The 14520-nt window shown below is 39.2% G+C and overlaps 1 protein-coding gene across 1 annotated transcript; it reads right to left on the bottom strand.

The window, feature by feature from the left end:
* Positions 1 to 410: 410 nt before the first annotated feature.
* On the bottom strand, positions 411 to 11383 carry LOC121954118 (thrombospondin-type laminin G domain and EAR repeat-containing protein-like). The gene is made up of 13 exons (XM_042501454.1): positions 11299 to 11383; positions 9255 to 9478; positions 6007 to 6356; positions 5527 to 5617; positions 5276 to 5432; positions 5037 to 5168; positions 4879 to 4949; positions 3976 to 4134; positions 3665 to 3866; positions 3327 to 3559; positions 1999 to 2177; positions 1053 to 1154; positions 411 to 564 (listed from the first exon to the last, which is right to left on the bottom strand). The coding sequence occupies exons 1-13, from the start codon at positions 11381 to 11383 to the stop codon at positions 411 to 413; spliced, it is 2139 nt and encodes a 712-aa protein (XP_042357388.1).
* Between the last annotated feature and the right edge of the window lie 3137 nt (positions 11384 to 14520).

The following is a 14520-nucleotide window of genomic DNA, read 5'->3' as shown; positions in this document are numbered from 1 at the left end:
TCTGTAACCGGATAAATACCTTTTCAAAATCTTAGGATAATCTAGGATGATATTCTTGTCAAGAAAGATCAAATTATAATATGATCAAGATTTAGTCTAATTGTTGTTGCTGAAAGTGTTGTATTTTAGGATATTGACTCTTACACATATAAGAAACATTCTTCCAAACTCATCATGTGCAATTTCTCTGTAACTTTTAAATGCAGAATCCTCCTTAGGTTGTTAAAATCAAAATTTCCAGAAAAAAAGTTAAGGTACTAAACTGAGTATTGTAATGGCACATTTACTTGAACACGCTCACACATTTCCAATATCATTGCAAACATTTTCTCACACAGGAACACACATGACAACTACACACACATGAATACAGTACACAAAAAGCTACATGCACACTCTCTTCTTTTGTCTTAGTAGGTTTTCAGCTTGAACACTTTGGAAAGAGGTGCTTTGGCACTAGAGTAGATCAGATATGATTCTCCCTTAGAGCTGAAAAACTCCCAGTCACTGCACCCAATCGTTGGGAGCCAATGAACAGGAACAAATCCTTCATATCCCTGCCACCTAAAAACAAACAGAAACAAGAAATTCAATGAAATAATAATAATAATAATAACAATAATTATAACCAGGGTGATATGCTCTCACTCAGTTGTTTTGGTCAGAAGTATGGCAGCTCAATTCTTATTTAGTTGAAATTTTTCAGTTCACTATTTTGGAAGCACAGTAAAAAGGGCACTGCAAATGGCCTTTTGGTGATGTTTCTTCAGTGATAAAAAGTTGTTTTTATATGGGAAGTAAAATTTTACTCTAAATCTAGAACAATGCACAAGCAAAAGGATCCCTAAATATATATTTGCATCTGCTTAACATAGACTCTAGACCCACAACTAGCCAGTTCCTTATGAATCCTAATGTCCTAAGTACTGTTATGCTGTCACTAGGTTGGCTCACAGGAAGAAAATAAATCTACATTACAACAGCACTAAGTTAGAGGTCACAATGGTTGAATTATTTCACACTGGGAGGGGTGTTGTTGACACACTGAGTACCTGTAGAGAATGCTGTTGAGAGAGTAGGATTCCCCGTTGAAGGAGTTAGCGACAACCAGAAAATATTCCTCCCCGAGGCTGAAGAACTCCCAGTCCACTGCACTGGAGAGACAGAAAGGTATGTGGCAATGACGAAGGGTTGAAATTTCAGCAAACAGGTTATTAAACAGGAAGTGTTGTCACAGTCTGCCTGCGTTCACATGCACCTGGCTTACTAAAGCCCCTTTTACATATTGGGCTACTGCCTTGTCATTCTGTATAAAAGATACAATTGCAAAATGGGGGGCAGAGTTTGCTCGCCTTTAAACCAGCATCGGAGATAGTAACAGTGCCAAAATGAGGTATGCGTACATGGGAAAGCCGGCAGGATGGGAAGATGGGTAGAACATGTGTGATGTTTCAGCAGTGTTTTATGAGTGCGACCAACAAACGGAGTAGGTATAGCTATGGCTGGAGCAGCTGCATAACATGCCCATAATCAGCCCCTTCACTCCTTGTTGCAGAATATATCTGCCGGTATTATACATATATGCAATAACATTATTGCTCATACATGTTTATTAAAATATTTGATACTTGAGTACATGGTTGGAGATGTAAAAAGCAGTAGTCAACAACTAAGAAGAGAAAATAATGAGGTCTGGGAGCTCCATGTCACAGGGACAGTACATGACTGTTATTGCCATGTTATGTTCTTTTGATTGTTTATAAAGCACTGTCAACCCATTATATTATATGTTGCGCTAGAGGCCAATGTCATGCCCGTCACACTTCTTTTGTTTCAGTGATGCCTGCATGCTGTCTAAAATCACTCACTGAAGCTGTATGATGTAGCTGTTGTTTGGTTCTGTGTATAAATGCAAAGGAGGCATAAAAAAGGGACTTTGAAGTGACCCTATAGCACACTCTGTTTAAAAAGGGCTTAAGAGTGTTTGCACATCTTTACCTGTAGGTGATAATATCCTGGAAGCGGACAAACAGCCGTCCAATCATGTCCAGTTCATAGATGGTGGAGTTAATGGCATATTGACTTAGTCCGTTACCATGGAGCCTGTGTCCATTGGCAACAACCAGGAAGACTCGATTGCCAATCTGAAACATTTCCCAGTCTGTGGCGCAGAACGTCTACGTTGAAAAAGAAAGAGAAACCATCCAGTGTTTTTATTTGAGAAAATGATCTACTTTGAATGTTGCTTGCTTGAACTTGGAGACAGAAAGGCTTAAAGACAAATAGCTAGAAAAGTAATAAATGTAAATCAAATGCCAAAACTATATATTTTCACTCATTTCTGGATAATTTTACATGATTAATTTCCACCTGCCCTAAGGTGTTCCTCCTCACATCCAGCTGTGGAGTTCCCCTAAATCATCTCCTTATGGTTTCACATGTGACTATCAATGTGTCAGCACTCTCTCCTCATGTGGCTACATTCAAATATACGATTCACTATCAGATACATGTCAAAGCGCTGCTATCGCTTAAGCAAATCACGGCAAACCGCACGCTCTATTTTTGGCCCTGTCTTAAATGCACGGACACGCCTGTTCCTTGCTCCCCAACTCTCTCTTTCATTACCCTTTTATCTCTCCCCGTTTGTGTTCCCTTCCTTCTGTGCGTACAGACAAGATGGTTTTTCATACTCATCTCAAAGATACTGATCTCATCAGGGGAAATCAAAGCACAGCTGGAAAGAAGATGAGTGGCAGGGAAATCATGCAGTAAAACATTACATTAAAGTGCTATTAAGCCTAATTTACGCCGACGCACTTTCTTTCAAAGTCCAGTGTGTAGGATTTAAGGGCCATTTGGCAGAAATGGTTTATAACTATATTTTCCTTGGTGTATAATCACCTGAAAATAAGAATCATTTTGGGGTTTTTTAACCTTAGAATGAACCATTTATATCTACATAAGCAGCAGGTCCTTTCTATGGATGTATAAAGAGAACTGGATACTAGATGTTTTCTCGAATGGATGGAAGCCAAACGTTTTCATATAGAAAAGATTTGTTAATGGTCTTTAATTAAGGAACTTTTCAGTAACTGTACAATTGTAATTTTCACCCATATCTTTGGATAATGGACAAACCAAACACTGACTTCAGATAGAGCAACTCGCGTTTTTGCCTCAGTCACTGTAGTTTTCCAACACACTTAGTACATAGAAGAAGTTTTAGTTATGCAACTTCACCACTAGATGCAACTAAATCCTACACACTGGACCTTAAAAGCCCAATCCTGCACTTCTTTTGTGGTTTTATGTTATCCACACACCTTAATTGTCTGGAACACCTGGAAGCTTCCATTGATCCAAACGTAGATGACTGAGTCTACAGAAGTGGTCAATCCATCAAAGGCATTAGCGACCACCAGGAAATGGTATGGTCCGACTGTGAAATACTCCCAGTCGTATGCCCCTGAGGTCGGCAGCAGCTGGTGAACCTCAAAAGACTTTGTTAACCTGTTCCATTTGTATATCACACTGTCAATAGTGTGATTATTATCTCCTGAAAGACAAACCAAAAAGAGAGAGGATGCAATGAAGAAGTTTGATATTTTGTGAATGTCATAGAATTTAACTGGTGGTCATTTGATTGATATTTAGTTTTTACCTTTTCTGTGATTGGCTACAGCGAGATAGCTTTGTCGATTGATGTCAAAGGCTTCCCAGTCCCGTGCACAGAGAGTCTGCAGAGTCTGGAACCGCACAAACCGTTTTCTTCTTTTGCTCCACTTGTAAATCACAGAAAAGTCTGTATCTGATTCTTTACGCTTGTCTGACCCTCCTCCAGAGTTGGACACCACCAGAAAAATCTAAATCAGAGTCAGAAAACACAGAGAATATCGGCTCTCCACACTGCGTTGATCAGATGGATGCATGTGTTTGATTCATACACAAGCCATCTTTTCCTCTTTGTCATACCTTCTTGCCCATGGTGAAGTGTCTCCAAGCCAGAGCTCCATATGTGCTGATATTTTGGTAGAGCTGAAAACCTGTGTCGGTCCATAGATACACAGCAGAGCCAGAAGCTGACCGATGAGCCATAGCAGCCATCAGACCCATGCCAGGTACCTGGAACACCTAAACATTAGAAGAAAACAAGAAAACTTTTTGGATAGCCTTAAAGGTAAAGTCAGCAATGTACATACTTGATATTCGCTATGGAGTTCAGCGCACAGCATGTGACAAATTTACCACCCCTTTCCTTCCCATTGCCTTTCCCTTTACACATGGCCTTTTCCCAGTCCTGTTCACAATAATGTTGCTAATTGGCTTCGTAGTTTTGTGTGACTTGGTCTGAGCCACTCTGTTTCCCATTTACAGAGCAAGGGCTGTGTATGGCAATAAAATCACCAAAAAAAATGTTGGTACTGTATGATAGAAATACAGCTCTGACTCACTGAAACACAACCGGTTTTGTTGTTTGTTGGTCTGGAACCATGGTCTGCAGCTTTGCAAATATCTTGCCTTGGTGACATGCCATCCATCAACAAAACAGGACAGAAATAAACATAATTTTGTGTAGCCATTTTTTTTTCTGTATTTTGTATTTGGCCAACTGTGGTTCAGGGGGTAGAGCAGATCATTTGCTAATCGGAAATTTGGCAGGTAACTTTGAGTGGTCAGAAGAATAAAAAGACACTATACAAATGCAACTCCATATATCATTCATGCTATTGTATTTACCTTGTGACCCCTGAAATCTATCTCATGACCCCTTGTGATAGTCCCTGACACCCCTGGCCTTTCAAGTGAGCATCCTAACAATAGGATAGGCACATCAAACATATGTAAGCATTCATTTTTCACAAAGTGGAAAGATACCTCTATATCATGTGTCTCTGAGGTGGTGGTGAGGACCTGGTGCTCCAGCACGTAGTCCAGTCGTTTATGATCTGAGTAGATGGAGAGAGGAAAATTTTGTAATTTTATGTCGAGCAAAAACTTGCCCATTAGTAGATGGTTGGATGTTGGATTCTCACCCTCTAGCACAGTGATCCACACTGTACCGTCGCAGAGGTAGAGACCTTTCCTGAGCGGATTGAACCACATTTGACCTCGAAGCAGCTCTGAGCACAACTGCTCCAACCCCACTGACACTCGCTCCTCCGTTTCTGATCAAATCATGACAACAAACAGACCATCAAAGAGGACAAGAAATAGGAAAACACATCGTGTCAGTCATCATACTGTATCAGATGTTTGGTAAAATCCAAGTTACCATAAGAAGTTACATAGTCGTCACCCTTCCTCCCCATGATGGGCAGGTCTGAGAGAAGCGGTGGCACTGACAGAGCTGCTAGTTGGGGGTCTGAAGAGGGGCAGACATGATGGGAGGCATCAGAACCTGGCACCAAAACCAGCTGTCGCAACAGACCCTGCACACGAAGCAGCAGTCAAGAAGGAAAAAAGTATTAATTGTGTGTTTTCACAGCTTATTTCTCATGATAGTTTGTAAAAAGGAAGTCTTACTGAATAGAAGCCTTTCCATCTCCCCCGACTGCCAATGTGGAATCTGGATCCCTGGATATTGATGTCTGAGGGGAAAGGCCTGGAGGGAACACTGTTTGCCATGAAAAGACATAATTATTTTTAATAGCTGAGCTAAGTTGTTTTTCTTCTATAAATTAACTAAAAGTCACTGTAATTAAAGAAGTCAGGCCATTGTTCTGTTTGTAGACAGGCACAGTATTATATAGGCACCGAACGGGAGCTGATATTCCTCCTTTCTGTGCGCCAGAGGGAGTTTCCACTAAAAAAAAACATCTATCACAAACTGTCAGGACATTGTGATATGGCTGCAGGGTGTGAGCAGATTTGGAGCAGTGCCACCGTATTGTGGTGAAGGATCTACTATCCCTCGAGGGAATTCAGAGGCAACAGGAAGAGAGGATGGTGGGAGACAGACACCCAGAGAACAGAAAACAGACAGAAGAAAGAAAAAAACCTTACATTTCCTGGGGTGAGCGGCAGTCCACTGTGAGCCTCACATGATCACTACCAACAACTAAAACCAGAGTGTGCCACTGGTTGTCAGCCAGTCCAGTGCCTCGAAACACCCAGTGCTCTACAACCTCTCCATGACCTTTAAAAAGGAAGTGCAGACGTTTTCTGGAGAGTCTCAGTCCCAGAATGACCTGTGCATGTTCCTCATTAGTCTTGACTGTCCTCTCCCTCTCGCCATGTTGCTCCTCTCCTTTATTCCTTTCCAAAATGTCCCCTTTACTGTTCTGTTCTTTCTCTTCCACTCCTTTTTTCTGTGCTTTTTTTGGCTCCATCAAAGAAAAGATGTATTCATTTCTCTGAAAGGCAAACAGAAAAAACACTAAGACACACTGTATTTGGCAGAGGTGAAAAGAATATTCACTCGAGCACTTCAGTTTTGAGGCACTTTTATTGTAGCTGCAATGATTAGTTGAGTCATTGAGAAAATAATCCACAGATTAATTAATAATAAAAAATAATTGTTAGTTGCAGCCCTACTTGTACTGGCATATTTTTAGATTTAAAGGTCTAGTGTGTAGGGCTTAGGTGGATATATTCGCAGAAATGGAATAAAATACAGAAAGTATCTTTAGTGTGTAAACATCACTGAGGTAACAGAGTAAAGCTGAGGTAAACATTGTCGGAGAAACAACGTGAAACTGCTTAATTCAGTGTTTTTACTGGTTATAATCACCAGGTCTGTTTGTTTTGATGGGAGAGAGACCTCTATGGATAATTCAGCTCACTGTAAAATCCTACACAGAGTTCCTTTAACCCTTAAACAACTGAATCGTCATGAATTTTCGTCACTAGCATTTTGCATTTAAACTGCTGACACCTGTGAAAACTGGTTTGATTTTTTTTTTATCAAAAAGACTGAAAAAAAACCCATAATGAGCCACTTGTCATGAAATGGTCCACAAACTGCAGAAGAAGTTAAAAGTAAAAAGGAAATGAAAAATTATCATGTGGAGATTATTAGATATTATTAAATAGAGTGAAAACAAAATGTCCAGAAAACTATAATTCTCTTAATAATATATTTTAAAATATGTTACAGAAAAAAATAAAAACAATGCTGGGTTTTACACTCTCTTGGGGTCATTTTTGTTTTGTTTTGTTTTTTACTCTCTTTCTTTGGTTTATTTTCAGGTCATTTCCATGTAACTGTTAAAATATTTCTTGCAATTTTAAAGGCCATTTCTTGTTAATTGGCTCATAACCCTCTCATGTCTTTGATGGAAATCAAGCCAATTTGTTCAGGTATCAAAAGGTTAAGTTAAGAAATATTGCACTTTTCACATTGCTACATCGATCTGACAGTAACAGTTAAACATTACTTTTCAGATTAAGAGTCTGAATGACTTTATAGAGCATTGTTAGACACGAAACAATCCCAAAATATAGCTTTGACTGCCACACAATGCTGCATAATGAACACTTTTACTTTAGAAACTTTAAGTTTAGTTGATATTATATCTGTACTTTTATTTGCTGTCATTTGCCCTTTTTCTTATTGATTTTAGCTGAATGTGACAATTCCCCTGAGTTGATTGGAAGGTTATTCAGGTCACCTGTTGTGCAGGTGTGGGGACTGTTTCCTAATTAGGAACTGAGAGCAGCTTGGTGCATTTTGAGGGCTTAAGAGAGCTGAGGAGACACACACTCAGGGCTCTCTGACCCTTTCTTGATCAAATGCACACCTCATGTTAGCAGTCAGCCAGAAACTCTTTCTCCAGGCCCTTTAGAGACCTTTTTGCTGTCTTTTGCTTTCCTGTTTGAGGGTGGATTTGCACATTCTGAAACCAAGATGTCAGGAATATTATGGAGCACCTTCCACTTGGTCACTTGCATCATGGCAGTTCTTAGTGTTTTTGTGAGAGTTTTTGCTTGCCTAACAATCACCTAACGCCTAGAGACTTTATAAAGTGATTGTTTATTGTTATATTTCATTTCATTTTTTCCTTTATTGTGAAACGGGTGGTCCCTCTCACTGAGATCTGAATCTCTTTTGCAAGAGAGACCTGTGAACAAAAATAACAGTTCAAACAAAGAGATGCACGATATACATATTAACACTTAGGAAAAGCAAATACAAGCGTGCTTGTATGTACTTCAGTACAACATTTACAAATGTTCGAATCGAGACAAAATATAACCATTTGTATGCAGCATAGTATCTCGAACTATGTTTTCCAAGTTTCCAAGGGTCACCACTCCCCATCAGAGCTGGAGCTGATAAATACCTGTGACTACTGCAAAGTCATTTGTTGTGGAAATTAATGTAGATTGTAACATTTCCCACCAAAGACAAAAGCCAGGTGTTAGTGGGGTTTTTTAGCATGTGCTTTAGAAGATGTTCATTCATCTCAGAAAATAGACAGTAAATGTCATGAACTTTTTGTCTCTTTAAGAAAGACAGGTCAAAGAAGCCAGGTTGCACTGAGAAAAACAAACTAGTAGACCAGCAGGTAGGCTGGAAATGGCATCAGGCCTTTCACTTTCTATAGAGCCCTTTCCAACTGGACAAAAACCCCACTAATACCCACTAACATCTGGCCTTTGTCTGGCAATTTCAATTGCAGAACCCAGAAATGTTCGGAAATGGCTGGATAAATTTAGGTAACCTCGAAAACAGCAAACATTTATTTTTGTCAGAATTTAAAACAAGCTTGTATTTGATGAGAGATCTGAAATGTAACAAAAGTAGATAGTAGATTTCCTGTGGCCTGATTAAGAGAAGATCCATTGGTGTATAAAAAAACAGCGTCATCTGCATAAAAATGTACATTACAATTTGGATTGACAAAGATGATGCTGTTTATGTTGCATGAAAGTGGACCAAGAATTGACCTTTGTAGAACACCTATGCTAACGTCTAGGGGACGTGATTTTAAGCTGTTGGAGACTACTGCCTGAGTTGTATGTGATAGATAATCACATGTATGAAGGAGGTGTTCTTCATAGTGAAGGCTTCTGCAAGATTCGTTTCAACAACTTAATATTTTTTATATTGTGTGATTGGGAACTGGTTCTCATGTTTCTTTCCAACCAGCTGCAATCAGGGGACTCAATACCAACATTCTTTTACTTTATTTTGAATGTAGGACTTTAACACCTAACAGTGAATATTTTCTCATTCTGGTAGTTTCACATGAACAATCTCAGTATTTCTTTCACCACTGGCTTTCAGGACCAGGTATGTTGACACTCACCGTAGGTGCAATGTGACTGACTTTTAGTGTCACAATGATGGAGAATTCTTTGGGGAAGAGCTCACAGTTGACCAGCAGCTGGGAGGAGGGAAAGCTCAGGGAGGTATGAGGGCTTGAGAAATGCACACCCCTCACCCCTCCAGCCTGCTTCATGTGCACCCCAGGGGCGAGTTTGGAGGTATCCTTCTCAAGGACAAAAGACAGAAGATCCAGAGGAAGCATATCTGCAGACAAAAACGTAAATCAGGTCATAAAGATTGTTTTACTGCTTCAGTCTTTTTATGCAGAAACTGTTATGTTGTAAAAAAGATGTTTCCATCCTTGGGGTGGGGACCCCAAAGAGGGTGCAAAATGAATCTGAGGGACCCTAAGTTGATTAATGGGATAACAAATAATCAGAAAAATTATCTTCACAAATTTTCTACAGGTTTCTAAAAGTGATTCAAACTAAACAACTGGAAAAGGGAAAATCACTCATATGCAGTCGAAGAATGCAACTGTGCATTTTCTCAGGTACTTGGGAACAGTTTTGATGTACTTACTTTTCTGAGAAGTTTCTTTTTGTCCTTCTTCATAGTTTTACTATAAAGCAGTGGGAACATTTCCTCTCGCTCCACTGCATCTATTTGATAGCTTTACTTACTTGTAGATTTACAAATTAAGATTTTTGCAGGCAAATCATTACAAATATGATGTTTTGTTATAAATCAAACTATGCAACAGTATATACAAGCAGAGCTGAAATGATTGGTTGACTGACAGATAATTAATTGGCAACTCTTTTTTTTACACAGAAATGCCAAACATTTAATGGTTCCAGTTTTTAAAACATGACAATTTGCTACTTCTCCTTTTAATTATTTAAATACTTTTAATTCACCGCCTTCATTTTGAGGTTTGGACTGTTGGTAGGACAAAAACATTGTAAAGGTTTCACTTTGGGCTCTGCATTATGGTGACAACACCATTTTCTAAATTTTTACAAACCAAACTATTGATTTAATAAAGAAATAGCCAACCTAATAATCCTACATAAAATAATCATTAGCAAGGGTGTATGTTTCGGTTGGGTTTGGAGGTCCTCCAACAAAAAATGTAAAATGTAAGTCCTCTGCTGCTTTTATGTTTTTATTTATAAAAAAAAAAAAAGAACATGTTCTCCTGCGTCGACCATGAAATCTATGTCTATGATGATTAGCAGCAATAGTTAAAAGTGCACTTCACCTCAACCAGCAACAAGAGTAAAAGGCTGCATACACATAAATGCATCTGTGATAACAATCAAAAGATATAAGATATAGTAGTATAACAGTCACATGGGGATGGAGCACTTCTGCTTTTAATACCTGAAGTACATTTTCCTGATTATATTTAATTCCAATGCAAGACTTTTTGTAATGGAGCTTTTTTTTAAAAACAAAAATGTAGTAAAGGATCGTCTTTCATCCCTGCTCATAGGTTATGTAAAGCAAAGGGGTCACAAGCAGGCATACTTTTGTTTTATGGAGACACATGTTAAAAAGGTTGGGAACACCTGCTATAAACTAATAAATCAATTAATGTCAGCGCATCCCGGAGTCTCTGACCCCCCCTGCTGTGTGAGAAATAGCCTTAGGTGGTGGCAGAGCTATAGGAGCTTTTAGGAGGGGTTGTTATTAAGAGAGATGTTCTTTGAAAAGGGAGAATAATAGAAGAGAATCGCCCTGAAATTGATGAGACATCACATAAACATGCTCATCCTGATATTCTGATGTGCACAGAATTGTTGTGGAATCCCAACCGATGTCTGTACTTGTTTGTGGAAGTTAATTTAAGTTAATACTGCACGCAATAGTGCAGACACAAACACTCCCGCTGTACTGTAAGCAGACACAGACAGTTGGAATTATCCTAAAGTATTTTAGCTGGAGGGGTTTCCCAGGTTTTCAGATGAAACCCTAAACCATCCACTGAATAATCATTAACTGAACATCAGAAGCACTGAAGTGAGCTGAGGTAATAAAGACTAAAGCTGAGGTAAAATGGAATAAAAACGGCGTGATACCTGTGCAGCGTCTCCATGCATCTGTAGTGCTGTCAATGACCCTTAACCCCAAAAGAAGGAGGTGCACAAATATGAGCGATGTCATCACAAAAAGCCTGTTTTGTTCAGTTGCCAGCTGGTGCGAATGTCTCCATAATGAAGGTATTTCTCTGTATGCTCCTTTTGTCCTTATCAGAGGTGATAATACACGCCATGCGACTGTTTATTCTTGATATTGATCCAAATGAGCATTTTCAAATCCAAAGAAAAATGTCTAGCCAACAAATTTGGTTTAAAATGATCAAAGGCTACCTAAGATTTACAAATAGAGAGTCCCAGAGCATCTGTGCTTCGGGAGTCCATTCATCTGTGTGGAGAATCCTGCACCTGCAGCTCCTTTTAAACACCAGAGCCATGCAAATCACTTACCAGCCTGTCACTCATCCTCCCTCAACCGCCTCTGATGACACAGACCTGCCAGAGGGGTGAGCTGCTCCACTGTGTGTGTGCATGCTCACATACGACACACACACACTCTGACTCACTGTCAGACAAGCAGAATATTTTAATAGTATAAAAAGTTTCTATCAAAAGATTCCAGACATTGACTACATGAAAACAGCCTTGGCAGACAAAATGTAATTAAAAGGCAGCCTTAAAACAACAGAAGGCGTGCCCTTTTGTCCACTAATGGATACATGGATATTAGCTGTTATCCTGCAGTTTATTACCCGGGAAACCGAGTGAACCCAGCTGTGATATTAAAGTCTTAAACCAGGATGTTTTCCTCAAAGTTCTGTAAATATTACTTGTTGATATGTAATAAAGTCTTAGGTCAGTGAAATTAGGCAAATACAACAATGGAAATGTTGTAAGAGGGCCTGGTAGTGTTGTCGTCAAGACCACATAAATTGACACCAAATGAGGACCAAGACCAGAGTGTAAAGACACCAAGACAAGGTCAAGACTTTGAAAGGTTAAGAACAGTCAAGACCAAGACCAAGGCAGGGTGAGGCCAAGACAACTCCAAGACTTTATGGTGTTTAGACCGAGTCAAGACCAAGAACAGAGTCTATTGAAACTGAGACAAGATCAACGACCAAGACCAAAGTGGAGCTAGATTAAGACAATACCAAGACTTTGACGGGTTGAGATTGAGACAAGCTCCACACCAAGTTAGGACAAACTGAGGCAAGACCAAGACTTACAGGGGTTGAAATGAAGTCAAGACGAAAACAAGACCAGGAATAAGGTAGAGCAGTCTGAGTCTGCCATATTAAGTATGTGTGTGTATGTATAAGTGTACCATGAGAAATGTCCCACAAAGTGACAAAAACAAAAAGCAGCGGAGTCTGAGATGAGACTGAGACCTTCAAAAAGATGTCTTGAAACCTATCTTGTGCACTGCAACATTGGACACTGAATCACCAGATTCCCTATGATAACCAGTCAGTGTGGGCCCCCTGCCCCTCCTCTCTTGATCTATGTCTCTTTCACATATCTTTTGAAAAAAAATTAGAATCCTGAATTTGCTTTTTGAGGAGAGACAGGACGGTGTACCTCAGTGCCCCAGCAGCATAAGAAGTCATTCACGCAGCTCTATAGCTGCGGTTAAAGACGAATCCTTGTGCACAGGCGGACTACACCATTTTGCACCTTTAATATTTGAGAGGGCCTCAGGGAGCTTCCACTATTTTTAGAAAAACTTCAGTCTTTCAACTGGATCGTTAAACTATTTTAATCATTTTAATTATGACACAAATTACATGGAAATACAAAACTGCAAACAAAAAACTTTTTAGTCCAGGCTTTTTTGAGGGCCTCCCTTCCATAGGGGCCCTGGGTAATGAGTCTCACTTTCCCCCCTGTGCAATGCCCCTGACAGTGAGGCCTAGGTCCAAAAAACAGTGCAAATAATACTTTTTATTGCATTATTTAACCTGGCTATATTGGGTGAATCACAGGAATTTGACTTTTACATAGTACTTTGTTTTGATGATACACAGCCACTGAACATTTAAAGTCCACTACAAAGTCTATTTGACCCTGGTTCTTTGGTTACCAGGCACTCCTGTAATAACCACACTCTGTTTTGAAAGACGTCGGTATCTCGGCTCGTGTCAGATCTCTCTGAATACTCTCATCTGCCGACTGGCACATTTACAAGGCAAATGCACTCTGTCTCTCTTCATCCTGCCCCACATTACAATCATAGACTGCACGCAGATCAGGATGCAAGATATCTTCTTCCTCTACCCATTCATTAATCTTTCTTCCTTCCAGGCATGGTGTGGAGTTTCAGTTTTCGGATGCAGAAAAGTGAATGTAGATTGTCAACTCATGTGCACGCTTTTCCTTATTCCTGATTTGATTCAGCTGCTGCTATTAAGTCTTATCACTGTTCCAGTTGTGCTCAGTGAAACCATTCAGTCAGTGTATCAGATGAGATATAAAGGTATAAATCATTAGCGTGTAAGCTGATAAAGTTGAAGTTGATTCACTGTTTGACATCATAATCAGATTCAATATATCAACATATGTGATCGGTTGTGTCTCTAATGGAAGTATAAATACATTTGTGTCTTAGGGTAGAAGTAGGTTATTTTGTTTTTAACCACTCATACTTTAATTTTATACAGAACTTTTTTTTATTGCTTTTCATATTTTCTTGTTGGTCTGCATGTCCTCTTTTGTTAATATGTCGACACGTGTCTTATATGGAGTTTTTTCCATGACATAATTAAACAAACCCAGACAGACGTGAGAATGTCATAGTTCACTGGCACCACCTAGCTGTCTACATCCCTTCAGACACACACACGGTGTTGTCAACTCATTAACTCCTGTATTGTATTTTTAAAAAGCACATCAAGAGATGGCATTGCAAGGTAGTTTAGGCTATAAACTCTGTAGCTTTGGTTAGTTCTGTGTTTTTACCCTATAAAATGACTAAAATATTAAAATTCATTCATTGTTTTACCCTCTTAAACATCCTAGAAATATCTACAGGGACAACACTGAAGCATTAAAATTAGGAATGTGCGCAATAAGTCAACTAGTCCATTACACATTCTAGCCAGCACCAGAAAAACTGATCGGTTAAACTTATTAAAATGATTTTTTTATGCAATTGTGTTGACCCAATGAAACGGATGTTGTAATACTCTGGCACTAATTCTAAAGATTTATTTTCCTATAGCATTTGTTTTTCAATTAATGTTTTTTTTAACTTTTATTTGGTGA

The sequence above is a fragment of the Plectropomus leopardus genome, chromosome 14, assembly GCF_008729295.1.
Source record: "Plectropomus leopardus isolate mb chromosome 14, YSFRI_Pleo_2.0, whole genome shotgun sequence".
NCBI lineage: Eukaryota > Metazoa > Chordata > Actinopteri > Perciformes > Serranidae > Plectropomus > Plectropomus leopardus.
This window is presented reverse-complemented; position numbering and strand designations above follow the sequence as displayed.